The sequence below is a fragment of the Drepanopeziza brunnea genome (assembly GCF_022702325.1).
Source record: "Drepanopeziza brunnea f. sp. 'multigermtubi' strain 214-2 chromosome Unknown ctg1, whole genome shotgun sequence".
In the NCBI taxonomy this organism is placed as follows: Eukaryota; Fungi; Ascomycota; class Leotiomycetes; order Helotiales; family Drepanopezizaceae; genus Drepanopeziza; species Drepanopeziza brunnea.
In genome coordinates, this window is record NW_027094064.1 from 1,671,712 (window position 1) to 1,689,098 (window position 17,387).

Sequence of the window (17,387 nt, forward strand, 5' to 3'; positions counted from 1 at the left end):
AACGAGAATCCACTTACTTTCTGCCACCTGTGTTGTGGGACGGCGACTCTGAGCAGGTCGCTAAAGCTCGATCTATTAAGCCGGAACTGTTGAGCTGGGGAGCAATTTTTGTTGTCACAGAGTCGCTAAGCGAGGCTGTTGAGGTTGCGATGCACAAGCCATGTGGTATAGGCGTACTATGACTTACACTTCATAATGATCAGCTGGTGATACTTATCGCATCACCGAACAAGTTCTTACTCTGGTAAACTAATTGACCGCGATGGGTTCTTGATGGATGACCTGACTCTTTACTATGTAACAGCTTTACTTACCTCGCCACCAGCCAATGTCACGGATTAGAGATCACATTTGAAACATCTGTGGAGCCTGATTAAAGGGAATGGTTGGGTTATATAAATAATTTTTGTATTATGTGGTTACGGTCCGCTGGAAACATAGAATTGTAAGAGATATCTCTCATCATTGCAAGTACACACACGGTACAAGTAGCCCTGATGAGCCCCTGACGTCGAGATTCCGACATCAAGCTGTCCAAACTAATGCACAGTGCAGAATAAGGGCACCCTACTCGTAACCAACAATTTGAAGTGGATATTCTATCTGCTGTCAATGACAAAAGAAAAAGCGATTGTTGATTTGGGAATTAAACGTCTGCCGCAAATGGTGATCGGGCTTGAAAATAAATCCTTCGCCTTGCACGCCTCCGTACCCTTCGGGAAGTCCCAGGCGATGAGCTTGCGACGCTGTATCCCGCTAGACGCAAATGAATACAACAACAACGACGACGACGTTGACGGTGCAGTGTTTGCGTCGAGAGGAGCGATCTAGTGGTTGCCATTGATGCCATTGAGCTTTTTCCCGCTGAACTGTTTGTCGCTGACTTCACCCTCGGAGATCTGATTGGCAAGCTTGCCGGATTGCCACTCGGGGAGTGTGACACTTGTTTGTTCATTGGTTGTCGACATCAATGTAGGAAGCATCTCGTATATATTTCGGATGGAATCGATGCCACCCATGCCAGCACCTTTGGAGCCACCCTCTCCGCCAGCTTGAGCATCAGTGTTCCAGATTGTCATCTTGAGGTTCAAGCCACGCGCAGCGTCTGCATTGGCCTTGGCCAGTTCGGTATAGACTCCTTTCTCGATCATGAGGTATTGGATCAGGCTGTGAATGTTGGCACCAATTATGGCCAGATATTCTGACGATTGGAAGTCAGCAGTCGTTCAAAGCATAGACTGTTGAGACAATGGCAATATGACAGATGGCCACTACCCGAATTTCCTTACCATCAGCGCTAGCAGCAACCCAACCCATCTTGGCTGAGATAGTAGAGAAATCTGTATTTAAAGGCTTGATGAAAATACTTGATGACACCTGAACTTGTTCGGGTGTTAATAAAGGTTTCTAGAGGCCGAAGAAAGAGTACTGCTATGATGAAGTTTGAGGAGACTCGGTGGCGGGGGTTTTATCGCCTTAAATAGTCGACAGTTCCAGGAGGACATTTGGGCAACAGGGTCAATTGTTGTAGCCAAGCCTCACCTATTGAGCCGTTAACAATTCGACCTCAAAAACAGAATCAGATGATCATACCTGGACCACACTAACGTGAGTATAAAAGCTATCTTCCGAGTCGTCCTTGGCAAGCTCTTTAGAAAACTTCTGGTGGAGGTCTAGTCAGGGTGACTAAATCAGTTAACCAAGCATCCGAATTCCGTCTAAAATTGTAAAGTTTATCAGGTGACGTTCAAAATCACTTCATTGGAGGGTCCTAGTCAAACCCATTTCAGACTATCGAAATTTACTTGTTTGCTTTCGGCGGAGCTGTTTATGCATTTACCACGGTACAGGCCTAAGTATTACCCCTCGAGGGTGCCTCAAAAGTTTAGTTTCTACTTTAAACCCCCTGTTTTCCCTACCCTCGAGGGGTAATACTTACGCCTGCGACGTAGTATATTGTGATAAAAAAAGCTTCATGTTAGGAGACTGCCGGTACGTTAGTCTTGAGGGCTGAGGGTAAAATTATAATCGAAAGCAGAACCCTAGATAAAAACATGTCAGTAACAGCAATATCCTGGATAAGCTCGTCAAAGTTAAGCAGAAGAAGCAGTGTAGGTAGAAGAAGGAGCGACCACAAGTCAACTGACAAGAATCAAACGTTGCTGAGGCAATCGAGCCGGATGATCAGAAGGTGTCAGACATTGATACGGAACGAAAAAAACATTTACGATACCTATGATATTCAACGGGTCGCAGAGGATATATGGGCATGTTACTAATCTCTGATTAACAGTACTTTAAGAGGTTGTATAGAGAACATGCTGGTGGGATTCTTGTCCGGGTTAACTACCGGTACCTCAAAAAATCCCCTCTTTCGGCCTAGTCTTTCGCTAACTTTGAGCTTCGCTATTTTAAACCTTCCTGATCGATTAGCTTTAAGATTAGACGACGCCGTTCTCGCAAAGCAGCTGAGCGTAATTAAACCGTCGAAAGCAAAATGGAACCAAAAGAAACGTTTGTTGACGATAATTATTCTGATCATTAACGCATTAGCTTAGATTTAGCGCAAGCCTAAAATGAGAGTGAGACGGCGAGAGGCCTATTGGAGCTCGGAGCCGTCGAATTCGAGCCGCGAGCGACCTTCAAGATAAGTAATCGATAACCGTAAAGGTAGTCGATGACTGCTTTTGAGGTAGGTCCGGTAAATAAGTAGAGTAGTCGAGATTAATAGCATGTGACGAACATCTCCAATATCTTAGCAGTAAAGAAAGACCTTGTAGACGGGCCTATGGTCAGCATCAATTAAATAATACAGAAGCGAGAAGGGAAGCTCCTGAAATTAGCGAGTCGGGTTTGTGAGGCTCAGAGATTTATGCGGAGAGCCAGGTCAATATTGTATAATCGGCAACCGCAAGTTAAGCATCATTTCTTGTCTGCATTGCGGAAGACTTTGGCCATTATTTCTCTTGTCAGAGGTTGAGAGAACATGAGCTTCATTCAGACTTCTAGGGCAAGACCCACTTATTGTATTTTGGGCTTACGTAACCTGCAACCTGATGGCATCAATACAACATGACGCCGCGCGAACCCAGACTTTCCACCACGTAAGACCTGCCATGATCTCTTGCGACTGCGAAGATGGCCTTGCTTTCGGTGACTATTCCTCTCAACCTTGGTCTTATTGGATATCAGCTTGCTAATACACTGCAGTGGAAAACGGTCGATTTCTTCGAAGTGAGCCAAGTCAACCCTGCGGACGACGAGAGCCAGTCCTTCTTCGAGAACAACGAAATCAGCTGCGTCTGCTCGGGCTCCGAGAACCTCTTCCTTGGTAGCTACGATGGCAGCGTTCGTATCCTCTCTCCATCTTTCAAGGTATTGCGAACCTTCCAGGCGCACGAAAGCGGCTCGATCACGCATATGAAGCAGGTGGAAGGGACAGCGTTGTTAGTAACAATATCGGTGTGTGTCTGTGACAGCGCTGCTACTCTATGGATCTGATTTGATATAGGAAGACATATCTAATGAGCCGGTACTGAAAGTATGGGCGCTGGACAAGCAAGTGAAGAAGACCGGACTTCCAACCTGCCAGTCAACACTCAGTATACAAAATGGGAGGAAACCGTTTCCGGTATGTGGTATCTGCAGGAAAACGCTGTGCGGAATATTTCCCTGATTTTCAATGGCAGATCTCAGCCTTCACAGCCCTCGATGATCTTTCGCAGCTAGCCGTGGGATTTGCCAATGGATCCGTGACCGTCATAAGGGGGGATTTGGTACATGACCGGGGCGCAAAGCAAAGGACCGTTCATGAATCCGAGGAGCCTATCACTGGAGTCGAGTTTCGAGACGAGAACAAGATCATCACCCTATACATATCGACTACATCACGTATACTGAAGCTTGCTATCTCTGGGCGTTCAGGCCAGGCTGCCAAAACAGTCGAGGAGTTGGGATGTGGTGTTGGGTGTATGACTCTCGACAAACGAACGGGGGATATTGTCGTTGTCCGAGATGATGCGATTTACTACTACGGAGTCGATGGACGGGGTCCATGCTACGCTTACGATGGCCCAAAAAGCTTGGTGACTATCTACAAGGACTATGTTGCTCTTGCATGTCCACCCGCGATCGCCACCACTTCTGCCAAGGCAAATGGGCTACGGCGCTTCGGGGGCTCTCAGGCCGAAGACCTTTTCAACACGTCAACTTTCACGCTACTAGATACTGGTCTACGGTTTGTTTCGCTTTCTGAATCTTTGGTGTCCCAAATCAAGACATTGTTTTCAATTTGGGGAGACCTCTTCTCGCTCACTCAAGATGGTAAGGTAAGAAAATCTGCGAAATGAGTGGCAGCAGGGCTTTACTGACAAACAATCTAGATATGGAGATACCATGAGAAGTCTCTGCAACAGAGACTAGAGATACTGTATCAAAGAAATCTGTTCATGCCTGCTATTAGCTTAGCTCTCAGGTCGGGCATGGATTCGCATCAGCAGAACGTTATCTATCGCAAATATGGCGACTACTTGTACCAGAGGGCAGATTATGATGGCGCCATGGAGCAGTATCTGAAAGCCATTGACAATACCGAGCCATCGCAAGTCATCCGAAAGTTCTTGGATACGCAGAGGATACACAATCTGATCGAGTATCTCGAAGAATTGCACGAACACCACAAAGCGGCAGCAGACCACACCACTCTTCTCTTGAACTGCTATGCAAAGCTTAAAGATATCGGTAAACTTGAAAACTTCATCAAGTCACCCGGTGATCTGAAATTTGACCTTGACACGGCGATTTCAATGTGCAGACAGGGTGGATATTTTGATCAAGCTGCTTACCTTGCCACCAAACACGGGGAGCACGAGCTTGTGGTCGATATCTTAATCGAGGACTCGAAACTTTACTCGGAGGCCTTGCAGTATATCTGGCGACTTGAGCCAGATGCAGTAAGTTACGCTGTCAATTGTCAGGAATATGTATGGTACTAACCCGATTCAGGCATATCCCAACTTCATGAAGTACGCAAGAGTTCTTCTGGAACATTGCTCGAAAGATACGACAGACTTGTTCATTGAATATTTCACAGGACTTTATCAACCAAAGAAGGAGATTGTCGCCCCCCGGACAGTGGTTGTGCAACAGCCTGGGTACGCCGCCGGAGCCGTAAATGCTGTTCAAAACTTGAGAGATCTTCTCCCCCTACCATACATGAACACATCGGCAGTGGCTTCACCACCTCCACAAGACAACATAATTACTACCATTAGTGACAACCAACTCGTGGAGAGCTTAGACCAAATTGCCCTTCCTCAGTACACCCCACCACAGCCAAGGACCGCATTTTCTTCCTTTGTGGACCATCCAGACGAGTTCATCGTATTTCTCGAAGCGTGTCTGCAAGGTAAGGATTTGAAACAACGAGATAAGATAGATCTTTACACAACACTCTTCGAAATGTATCTGCACAAGTCGAATGAAAAGAAAGGCGCCAATAGAGAGGAGTGGGAAGCGAAGGCCAAGACACTCATCTCCGGAAAAGACATTCCTATCGACACCTCCAACGTGCTCCTTCTGTCCCATCTTTCAAATTTTCAAGACGGCACCGTTCTGGTTCGCGAACAAGCCGGTCTGCGGTTCGATATCTTCAGATCATATACATCTGCAAAGGACACACGTGGCGCCATCAAGGCGCTGAGGAAGTACGGCTCAGAAGAACCACAGCTATACCCCGCCGCATTAGCATACTTCACCTCGGACCCGCGAATACTCGAAGAGGCCGGTGATGAACTCGATGCTGTCCTGAAGAAGATTGACGAGGACGGGCTCATGGCACCTTTGCAGGTTATCCAAACACTTAGTACTAATGCTGTGGCAACTATGGGTATGTTAAAGCCTTACCTACAGCAAACTATCGAGCGTGAACGCAAAGAAATCGCATCGAATCGTCGGCTCATCACCTCATATCGCAACGAAACCCTTGACAAACGCCAAGAGATAAAAGAGTTGTCTACCAAGCCGCAGACCTTTAACAACTCTAGGTGCTCGTCTTGCGGAAACCAACTGGGATTACCTGCAGTGCACTTCTTGTGCAAGCATAGTTTTCATCAGCATTGTCTCAATATGGACATTGACGAAGACGGTAACGTCGAGGGTAGCTGCCCAAATTGTCGGAAAGACAATGACACCATCAGAGCCATCAGGAGGGCACAAGATGAGAGTGCTGATAGACACGATATGTTTCTGGATGCTTTGGCTCGGAGTAATGACAAGTTTGGAACCATCAGCGAGTTTTTTGGCAGGGGTGTTATGGAGGTTCCTCCTACCTTGGAGTAATTGAACAAAGATATTCAAGCCAACTGACCTCTAATTGCTACCCAATCTTTCTACTCGCCCAGGTCGTAAACCCCTGCATGGATTCGGACCACCAAAACGTATGCCGCAGCAAAAATCTCGACACCCCGGGTGAACCTATGGTTGATAGTTTATCGTGCATGGGGTAAATCGATGGCTCCGCGTCACCATAATAAGTGTTGGTAAGTCACAGGGGGGGTGAGTGATTAATCAGTCGTGTTGTGGTTGTTGTATTTCTTGATGATCCTTCTACTCTGTACAAAGTGGGCTGCCCCTTAAGGGGGCAGGAGCCACGGCAGCACGTGCCTCCACACGTGCCTGCCTCCCCACGTGCTAGTAGTCCGACACTGGCAACTCTTTATTTCTGGCTAGAATAGCTCTATTCTATATTCCTTACTTCTCGCGTTCTACCCATCCTTCAACCTTGACCTTTAGCGTATTGTAGTCGATAAAGCTTTCGAAAGCTCTATTTAGCGTAGCTTTTATCATATAGTCTGCTAAGTTAGATTTCCCGTTAATCTAGCGTATTTCGGCGATCTCTCTTCTTTCGTAAGATTAACGCAATACTATTACATCGATCATCAATTTCTTCTTTTTAATAGTACTAAGTTTTATTAAGTACTCGTAGAGTGAATAAAAGTCGGTATACATTACTATTGGAATCTTTTGTAAAGAGAGTTGTGCCGTGATTTGATTTAAAGTCGTATTAAAAGCAATTACTATGTCTACGCTAGCTATTATTCCGAGGATTTCGGAAGCTAATACGCTTCTTGTTACTCTCTTGCTCTTTGTAAAGCTATAGTATATTACGTTGCCGTGAATTCGAAAGGTATTAGGTCCGGTATTCGTCTTATTCGCTAGTATGATGATATATTTAATCTAATTACTTAAGTCTTTATTATTCGCGAATAAGCCATCGACGAATACAAAAAGTTTAGCTAAGTTTAAGTCGATTAAGACGTATTTGAAGCTTCTTTTTTAATTGTCGATCATCTATTAAAAGCATTTATTTAGTACGGTGACGTCAGCTTTATTAAAGTCCTTGTGTTAAGCAGCTATTAAGAAAGCAAATAAAGCTTTTAGCTAACAAGTAAAAGCAATATATGCTCCGCGTGCGCGCTGCTCGAAGTACTCTTGCTTAAAGTTCGGACCGTCTGATATAAAAGCGAGCTTTTAGCTTTATTGCTTTTGCGTAAGAAGCATAGTATCGTCTTCTTATAGCTTTAAAATACAGCTATTAAAGCCGATGTCGGTTGTGTAGCTGAGCTTGGTCTCGTCCTTAGCTTTTAGTCTAGCCTTCTTAAGCTCTGATCTCTCTTTAGCTGTAAATCGATCGTCGGCGAGGTAATAAGTATCGTTTATTTGCATTCTTACGAGTTCGAACATATCCTTTTCGGTGCAAATTAAAAGGCAAAGATCGTAAGTCGAAGTGATTATAGACAGCTTTTCCTTATGATAAGTGTAGTACGTTGATTATCAAAAGGTCTTTGCTTCGAAGATTTTATATAAAGCTCTTAAGACTCTTATGATCGTACTTTCGAAGTAATACTTAATTATCTCTTTTAGCAGTCGTGCTAATATAAGTTTGTTTAGCAAGTGCTCACTTTAAGTATACGCTTGTATGATATCCCGAAAGTAAAAGCAAATCCTTAGCTTAAAGAGTGCTAGTGCTAGTGCAATAATCAATCGTTGACTTAAGCGCTAAATAGCTAGTGATTAAGTTAAAATTACTTTTTTTCTTTAGTCCGCGAAAGCTTAGATAACGAATCTTGATTTCTCGAATAAAGTGGCTATTTCTTTGCTTTTTAGCTCGTTGATAAGTCGAGAACCGAAAATACGCTAACTTACGTGCTCTACGGGATCGTAAAAGATGAATTCAAATACGTCTTATGTAATCAAGCCTTCGATCTCCCGGCGCTAAGAGTCTTCGAAAATCTCGCTAAAAGTAATGATTACGCTTTTAGCTCGTAGCTTCGTAGCTAGCTCGCGATCGGTCTGTTCCTTTCGAGTTAAGAACGCGCTTATATTTTTAATTGCCGCGGCGGTCTAAAATTATACTAGCTCTTTAGCTTCAGTATAATAGCGATCTAAAGGTCGTTTATTTCTGCCACTTCGTCGAAGCGCTTTTTCTACTAGTACTAGTGTACCTTTTTCTTCCGGTGGTTCCTCTTTAGCTCGTACTAGGCCATCCTCTTGATAGTACGGTTTTATTACCGTTGCTTTAAATTTAATTGCCTTGTTATTAACTTAGACCGTGCACGTATAATCCTCAATTGCAAGAAAAGTGTAAAGGCTAATCTATTACGCGCGTTGCTTTCCTTTCTTCTCCTTTTATACTCTCACTTGGCTTTGCAAAAGAAAAGCGAGTGTTTTAATAGTAAAAAGGCCGTTGCGCATGTTTAAAGCGTCTATCACTTGCCTTACAGCTTGTAATCTCCTTACTTTTAGCATCGCTTTTTTAATAGCTTCCGCTTTAATAATAATAGAAAGAGCTAGCGGATCTAAGTAAGTCATGCGGAAGTAAGCACCGAAGATTAAAAAGGTAAGTATTAAGCTTGCTGGTCCGGCGGTATCGTTAACAGCTTTAATTGCTATTTATAAGATTTGCTTTTTAATCAATCTTAAGTCTTGCATCTCTTTAAAGATGATTTCGTAAGCCCGTCAAAGAGGTTAGTAGTATCTTTCTACTTTTCTTACGCTATTATAAGCTTCCGTAAGCATCTTTTAAATATCGATAGACATCATTTTAACTAGACTTCGGAACTCAATTGCAGCAAAGTTCGTGCTTAAGTCGTGAACAATTAAGTTAAAAGGACCGAAGTAGCTATCAATCCAGCACTCTTTAAGTGCGTTTTACGTAATAATAGCTAATATATCTTTTAAGAAGCGTCTAGCTTAAAACGTAATAGCTAAATCGATTACGTATAGTATTAGTTTGCTATCTAAGTGCATCACGTCTACGATGATAAAGTAATTGAACTCGAGATTATCTTTCAAGGAGAACTTATAGCGATTAAAAGCTGCGCCGTATATCTGATATTGATAACAAAACTTTTCGATCTTTTAAAGCGTCTCGAGATCGAAATTATCGTAGCCGCTAAAGTTAAAAACCTTTTGCAAGCGTAAAACAAACGAGTGGCCGAATCTGCGGTGTAATTAGCGTAGTTCTTATTCCGTAAAATGCGCGTCCGCAAAAGCGTCTTTAAGTTGTAGCATAAAAAATGGGTAGCCTTATTTGCGAATTATTAAAATACGCTTGTAGCCTTAGACGAGCATATTATCAAGATTGTTATAATAGACTTAAAGTCGGTTTATGTTTTCGAGTAAGATAAGGAAAAGAGTCTTTACATTAATAATATGAAATTCGATCGATTTAATAGGTGTATCGACTATTATTAAGCTTATAACCCGTATCGTATTACCTTCGAATTTGATAGTATTCTTATCGGCTGCTTCTCGATTGATTCGGAAAAGGAGGAGTTTTCGCAGAGCCTCAACTTATTGCTCTCTCGCTATAGAGAAGTTGGCTGCTTTAGAATCGGGAATAAACCCTTGGAATTTGCAAGCTGAATATCTATCAAATAAAAAATGCTTTAAAAAGATGATGTTTAGAAGTGGTTTGAATAAGTCGATAAAGATAAAAGTGTGATAGGTTGCGTTCTTAAGCAACGCTATTATAAAGTGTTGGCCGTCAATGGTTCTTAATTCGGTAAAGAATTGAGTTGCGGCCGCTAATTGTTAATCAAAAGTAATTTAGAGTTGCTAATCAAAACCTTGCACTCCTTCGACTTGCATAAGGTATTAAGTATATTCCTTAAGTCTTATATCCTCCGTATAGTATTGAGCTTAGCGCTTCTAATTATCGTAAGATTTCTTACGCTCTTCGGCGCTATATTGCGTAAAGAAATAACTTAACTCGCTATAAACAAAACAACGTTTGTTAGTGCGATCAGTACGATTGCCTTCTCTTCTATTACTACCTCCGTAGTTTCCTTTATTACTTTAGCTTCTAACGCTTCCTCTCGAGTATCTTCTAAAGCCTCCTTTACTATTACCGTTATAGCCACGGCCTCTATTGCCTCCGCTGCTTCTATACTAGCGGTCCACGTAATAGACCTCGTCTTCGTATTGGTCTCCCGACTCGGTAGCATCGATAAGGTAAGCGGTGGAAGGTCTAGTTGTGACGACCTTAAGCGATTACTTGAAGGAACTTACGAGAGCGCGAGAGTTCATATAAGAGCTTAAGAGAATCTTAAAGTAATAACTTAAAATCAACAACTACCGAGTGTAAAGGTCGAAGGTAGCTAAGGTTTATATATACGAAGGTAAAAGCGCTAAGGACTCGTGAACCATAGTTCATAAGTCAAAAGCGAGGAATAAAAGAATACGAAGAATACGAAAGAAAAAAAGAAAGAAGTAGCTTAGCGCATATAAAGTGCGTTTAAGAGATTTAGCGTATCGTCACACTACCTCTTCGTCCGAAAAAAGCTCGTCCTCGAGCGTTTATTTATTGCTTTATTACTATTTAAGTGATCGTAATCATTAATACCGTTCGAATAAGCTTTGATCTATTCGAAAAGCTTCGCGAAAGGGCCGAAGAGCTCTTTGTGTTCTAAGTAGAAGTTACGTACTTTAAAAAGAGCGTATATGAAGTCGGAAGCGGGGTATTAAGTAAAGTTAATATCGCGGCCGAGTTAAGAAGCGCGGTACTTAAGGTGCTTCTTAGTTTAACGTACGGCTAAGATGTTTTTTACTTCGTACTTAAGTTCGTTAATAATATTAATCGGGTCAGGTTTAAAAATAATTTGCTCGAAAGTAAAGTTATTAAAAGCTTTTCGTAGCCGTTTAAGGTAAAAGACTAAGTAAACCTTTATTAACTCGAAGAGCTTAAATTCGAAGCTGTTATAAACGTTGTCGGTAATTTCGAACGGCCCGTTCGTCGGGTTATCGAGCTTCTTTAACGATCGAAAAGTAAAGAACGGGCGCATGTTTAATCAAACCTTATTATTAACGTCGAAGTTAACCGAGCGTTTTGATTTATTAGCTTGTTTAGCTATGCGGTCTTAAGCGCGCTAAAAGTGCTTTTTAGCGAGGTTCCAAGCTCCGAAGTAGCGGTTAACGTAAGCGCGAGCTTCGTTTTAATTGAGCTTGCGAGAAAGGGTTTGGTCGTCAAGTCGTTTTAAGTTTTAATTCTAAGTGGTTCGGAAAGCGTAACCGTAAATTATTTTAAAAAAGAAAAGGCCGCCGAAAGAGTCGTAAAAGAGCGTCAATTAAGCGAAGTCTATTATAAGAAAGAACTCACTCTAATCGTCTTAATAGTAGCTTACGAAAGGACGGAAGCGCTTTTGCAAGTATTAGTTATAGATTTCGATTTAACCGTTAGTTTTAAAGTATACGGCGATGCTAAAAATCAATTTAATGCCGAAGATCTTATTAAATTCTTTCTAGAACTCGAACCAGTATTAAAGTCTTTTATTAAAAGTCAGTGTTAGAAAAGCTTTAAAATACTTGTAGATATAGTAGATATAAAGCTTAGCGAAGCTTTTAGCATCGATAGACTTGTGATAAGAGATCGAAATTGCTTGCTTAAAAAAGCGGTCGATTATTATAAAGACGTTGTTATAGCCGTATTTGTCTTTATTAAAGCTATAAAAATCCATAATAACGTGCTTTTAAAAGCGCGAAAAGATCGAGAGAGATTAAAGCAAACTAAGTTTCTTATCGCGAAGCATTAAAGCTCGTTTGCAAGCGTAGCAGTTGCGGCAATATTAGTTGACGAATCTAGCTATACCGTGCTAGTAATACTATGTTGCAAAGAGCTTATAGGTTTTGCAAAAGCTAAAGTATGTCGTAAATACTTAATCGTAAACTTCTCGAACGAATAACGAGCGCAAGTTTTAAACGTCGGGAATTAATAAGCGGCCGTTATAAAGCAGCAAGTCGCTTTTTATAATGAGTTTAATTCGTGAACCGTGGTTCACGAGTAAAGACTTAGTTTTAAAAGCTTAAATTCGAAGTGCTATAAAACTAAAAGCGGTCCGGTTAGCTTTTAAGACTTAATTAATAACTCGGAATATCGGTAAGAGCTTTGCGATCTCTTCGATAGTAACGGCGGTCTTCGAAAGCGTAAGTTAGCGTAGCTCTTCGATTAAAAATCGTAAGTCAACGTTATCGGCGCGGAGTAGCGTTTGCAAGCGTTAAGTACGCTTAAAGCTGTTTTAAGAAAAGAGCTTTTCGGTGCGGCGTATTAGCGCGTTAACTAGCGGGTTGTCTTTACTTGGTTTATACGTAATAATAAAATTATAATCGGAAAAGAGCTTTGTTTAGCGTGCTTGACGAGCGTTAAAGGTCTTAAAGGTTATAAAGTACTTTAAGGCTTTATAATCGGTGATTACTTAAACTTAGTAAAAGGAGCCGGCGAGTTCGGCGCGGAAGTTATTAAAAAAGCGTATAATAGCTAGCATTTCTTTATTATAAACGACGTAATTGAGCTTAACGAGAGCTATGGTTTTAAAGTAGTAAGCGATTAATAGCTAGTCGAGACTATGCTTTTAAAAAAGGACTAAAGCGACTACGCTATCGAAAGCGTTAGTCTTTAGCATACAAGAAAGGTCTTAGTTATAATGCTATAAGATTAGCGCAATAATCAAAGCGAGCTTTAAAAAGTCGAAGCTTCTTTAACATTAAGAATTGAATGAAAAAGAAACGTTAGCTTTAATTAAGTATATTAAAAGCTTCGCGATTACGCCGTAATCTCGAATGAATCGGCGGTAAAAGTTATAAAATCTAAAGAAGCTTTAGACGCTTTTAACGGTTGTGAAAAGCGCTTAATACTTTACTATCGACGTCTTATCCGGATCTATTTTTAAGCTTTCGATAGAAATAATAAAGCTTAAGTATTTTACTTTAATAGTATTGAATTCGCATTTTTTAATATCAGCTTAAAAGCTAGCGTCGTCGAGTCGTTAAAAAACCTAACGGACGTAGTAAGCGTGCTTTAAAAGGTCGAAAGAGTAAATTAAGATATCGTTTAAATATGCCGTGCAAAAGATGTCTAAGAAGTCGAAGAAGAGGTTATTTATATAGCGTTAGTAAGTGGCGGGTCTATTAATTAGTCCGAATAAAAGAACTTTGCACTTGTAAGCACCGTAGCGTGTTTTAAATGTTGTAAGCTCTTTTAAAGCTAGGTCTATTCGTATTCTATGAAAGGTTTGCTGAATATCGAGTTTCGTAAAGATTTTAGCTCTTAAGAAACGTACGAAGGTCTTATCGATCAAAAGGAAAAGGTATCGATCTTTACGAGTAAAGTTGTTTAACGCGCGAAAGTCAATACAAAAGCGGAAAGAACCGTTTTGCTTCTTAGCAAACAAAACTAGAGCTGCAAATAGCGCTATTAAAGGTTCGATAAAACCTTTGTTAAGATTGTCGATAAAGTAAGCTTTAATAAGCTCTAGCTTAAAGATCGATATCTTGTATAATAATAAGTACCGAAACGCTTTTTCTTCTTTCTCGAGAAGCTCGATTTTGTAATCGTAAGGCTTATATAATGCTAGCACGTTGCTAGCGGCTTTAAAGAATACGTATACGTAATCGGAGTATTCGAAAAGGATAAAAGGGTCGTTAATAAGCTTTAATAGTTCCGTTGTAAAGTCAATAGCAAAGATAAAGCCGTTAGTAAAGCGTATTAGCGCTGCTTAATAGTCAGCTTAAGTAAAAGCAATCGTTTGACGCTTAGAGATTAAGCAATCGAGCTCGTAAAAGGACGTAGAAAATAATTTTACGTCTTTTTAGCGAGCGATCATATAAAAAGCGTATCCGAAGACGCCGTTAATCTTAAAGTTTCTATTGATTTTATACTTAGATATTTAGCGAAAGCGTTTAACGAGTAAAAGAAGTTCTACGAAAGCGATATCGATTAACATAAGCTTACGGTTTATTTAAGATATTGATTTAGCGTAATCTTTAGAAAAAGTGTTTTTCGTAAAGCGAAAGAGTGACGGCTTTACGAAAAAGTAAATAAAAAAAAAAGGTTCAACGATTTTAAAAAAAGAAGCGGAAGGAAGACGATTTTAAAGAAAAAGAGGACGATTTCGAAAAGAAAGAAATGATTTTGCGATTATCGTTGCTGCTTAATCCGCTCGTAAACTATAGTTTACGAGTGAATTAGCGTCGTAAGCTTTTTAAAAGCGGTCTAAAGCTCGGTTACGCTTGTTAGCGTCGTGCTAGTAACGAGCGTTTACTTTACGCTGATTCAAGTATGTAATCTTAATAGGTTTAGCGTAAGTAGCGGTCGAAGGGTTAAAACGAAGCTAATAAAGCTTACGGCGAGCGCAATTAAGAAGAATCTAGTGCTTAATTAACTATACTCGTCCGAGGATCACGCTATGATTTCTAAGGTTAATAATAAGAAAAAAAGTAAAAGATTAAACGCGCTTGTTAACCGTAAGGTTAAGAAGTGCAAAATGTAAGATAATAGCTCTACGAGCTCTATTATATGATTTAATAAAAAATAAGGCCGAGAAGAGTTGAATTAAAGGTTTAAAAAAGAAAAAAAGTAATTTGAATAGCGCTAAGTCAATTAGCGCGTACTTATTAGCTCTTAAGTCGAGCAAAGCAAATACTTTATACGAAAAGCTATTCTTAGTAAAAGTGACGAGTATAATCATAGCTTTACTATTAAAGAGCTTCGTAAGATCGAGGTATCGCATATCTCGAAGCTAGCTTAAGAAAGAGGCTTTGCTTAAGCTTCGACGTTTCTTTTATTATCGAAAGCGTCGGAGTCAGCAAAAAGGAGCTTTTAATAATCCTTAAAAGCGTCGGAGTAAGGCTTATCGTCCGAGTCATCCGAATAAAAGCCGTATTCAAGTCTAGCGCCGTATTTTATTTCGTTAACTAAGTAGTAGCGAAAGAGCTTCGGCGTATTCGAGTCTTTACGAGACGATCTAAGAGTCTTGATTGCTAACTTAAAAGCGTTTCCGAGAGAAGAGAATTTATTAGATCGATTAAATCGATCTGCACTAGCGCTAAAGCTATTAAAGGTTTAACGTTGAAAAGTAGAAAAAGAAACGAAGGTTAAGCTACTTTAACGGTTTTCGTAATAAGTGATTTGCTTAACCGCTGCTCTTTAAGTCGAGCGGGATTCGTTACGAGCTTTATTATAAAAGCTTTTCGCGAATTAAGTATTATACTTAGCTTATAAAGCGTCGTAAAGCTTTGCAAACGCGTATTGGCTAGCAGCTAATTGTTAGACGGCGGTCTGAAAGTCCTTAAAGGTTATAGTCTTAGCAAATTCTAAATAGAGCTGGTCGCGCAGCGTTTTAATAATCTTAAAACGCAAAGCTTTACGTAATCGGTCTTTGTTTTTGATTTCGGCGGTAGCGGCAAGCTTCGAGAAAACAAAGTAAAAGTCTTAGAATTGTTAGTTAAGCTTTATATAAAGTTTTTCGAACTCAATTGACGCTTTAACCTTTTTAACGAAGTCGTTCAAGAACTCGAAAGCGATCTAGACGAGTTTCGAAGCGATTACGAAGTTGTTACGATTCATAACTAAAAGGGCTAAGAACAGGTGGGTTGTTCTTTCGGTTTAGTTAAAGACGTAGTTCTTGCGCTAGCGTTTTGTAAAAAAGTATTTATCGAAAGCTTTTAAGTTGTCGAAGACGCGGGCTTATTAATGACGTGCTTAGTAGCTTACGCCGTTTAAGAGCTTTTGTTTAAGGTTAAGGATTCGCTCGATACGAGCCCGACTTTAAAAAGCTAAAAAGGAAGCTTTAAAAGTGTTGAACTTAGCTAGAATGCGAAAGTTAGTTAGCTTATAAAAAGAAGGTGGTTTATCGTCGTCGGCGAAAAGGCGGCGAAGGTTAGCGGTTTCATAAGTAAAAAAAGTAGTTTAAGAGATCGAGGGCTTGTATAGCTCTTTGCTTTTAAAGTTATCTTCGAAAGAGACTTGAAAAGGCTCTAACGAGCGTTCCGTAGTTGGCAGGACCGCTTAAAGCTGGTCTAGTTCCTTTCGAACTCGACGGGCTTCTTTTTTAGCCTTTTTAGCGAAGGTTTTTTATTCGCTAGCGCTTTTATCGAGCTCTTCGTTGCGAGTTTTCATGTCTACGAAAAGCTTCTTAAGCTTAGCGGCCTTTCGTTAAGACTAAAAGAAAGCTTAATGTTAAGCCAAAGCTTCTTCGAAGTTAGTAAGGGCCGAGGGATCATCTTTATCGTCTTGCTTACTAGTAGCTTCTTCTTGAGTAAAAGGAACTGCTAGTTAAGCCGTAAAAGAAGAGGAAGGAGCTGCTAAAGCAGCTTTAAGAAGTATGCGAAAGATTTTGCCCGCGGAGCGAGGGTTACTGTATTGTATAAGTGCTATCCTTTAAGTTATACTTAAAATAAGCCTTCTCGTAACCGTTAGAGTCGTTTGAGTGTTTTGACGTCTAACTACTAAGGAATTCTAAAAAGGAAGAATATTATTAAAGCCGTTCTCGGCGGAGTAAAGTAGTTGTTGATAATGTGACGATCTTAAGCGATTACTTGAAGGAACTTACGAGAGCGCGAAGGTTTATATAAAAGCTTAAGAGAATCTTAAAGTAATGACTTAAAATCAACAACTACCGAGTGTAAAAGTCGAAAGTAGCTAAGGTCTATATACACGAAGATAAAAGCGCTAAGGATTCGTGAACCATAGTTCATAGGTCAAAAGCGAGGAATAAGAGAATACGAAGAATACGAAGGAAAAAAGGAGGGAAGTAGCTTGGCGCATATGAAGTGCGTCCAGGAGACCTGGCGTGTCGTCACACTAGTCGTAATAGTAATAGCAATCGATGATCGTAATTGAGAGACGAGAGCGGTAGTCGTAAGTGCGGGATTGTATTGAGCAAACGCGCATTCAAGAACGCTTTGTACCGCGCTCAAAATCACGTCTCTCAAAGCCTTGTCGGAGTGATATTCGAGGGTCAAGTTGCGTTGAATAAAAGAGAGTTTCTTGACTATTAGCGTAAAGCATTTTAACTTATCTTTGTCGGCATTCTCTTTACGACTTATCACTG

At 40.7% G+C, this 17,387-nt stretch overlaps 2 protein-coding genes across 2 annotated transcripts; one reads left to right on the forward strand and one right to left on the reverse strand.

Annotated features, from left to right (window-relative positions):
- Nucleotides 1–827: 827 nt before the first annotated feature.
- On the reverse strand, nt 828–1,317 carry L3040_000245 (uncharacterized protein; the record flags this gene model as incomplete). Its single annotated transcript, XM_007297433.2, has 2 exons — nt 828–1,201; nt 1,290–1,317. 2 exons carry the CDS (start codon nt 1,315–1,317, stop codon nt 828–830), a joined length of 402 nt encoding a protein of 133 aa, XP_007297495.2.
- A 1,821-nt stretch (nt 1,318–3,138) lies between these two features.
- On the forward strand, nt 3,139–6,339 carry L3040_000246 (uncharacterized protein; the record flags this gene model as incomplete). Its single annotated transcript, XM_066155072.1, has 6 exons — nt 3,139–3,153; nt 3,211–3,462; nt 3,512–3,631; nt 3,690–4,328; nt 4,383–4,952; nt 5,005–6,339. The coding sequence occupies 6 exons, from the start codon at nt 3,139–3,141 to the stop codon at nt 6,337–6,339; spliced, it is 2,931 nt and encodes a 976-aa protein (XP_066013131.1).
- Nucleotides 6,340–17,387: the final 11,048 nt, after the last annotated feature.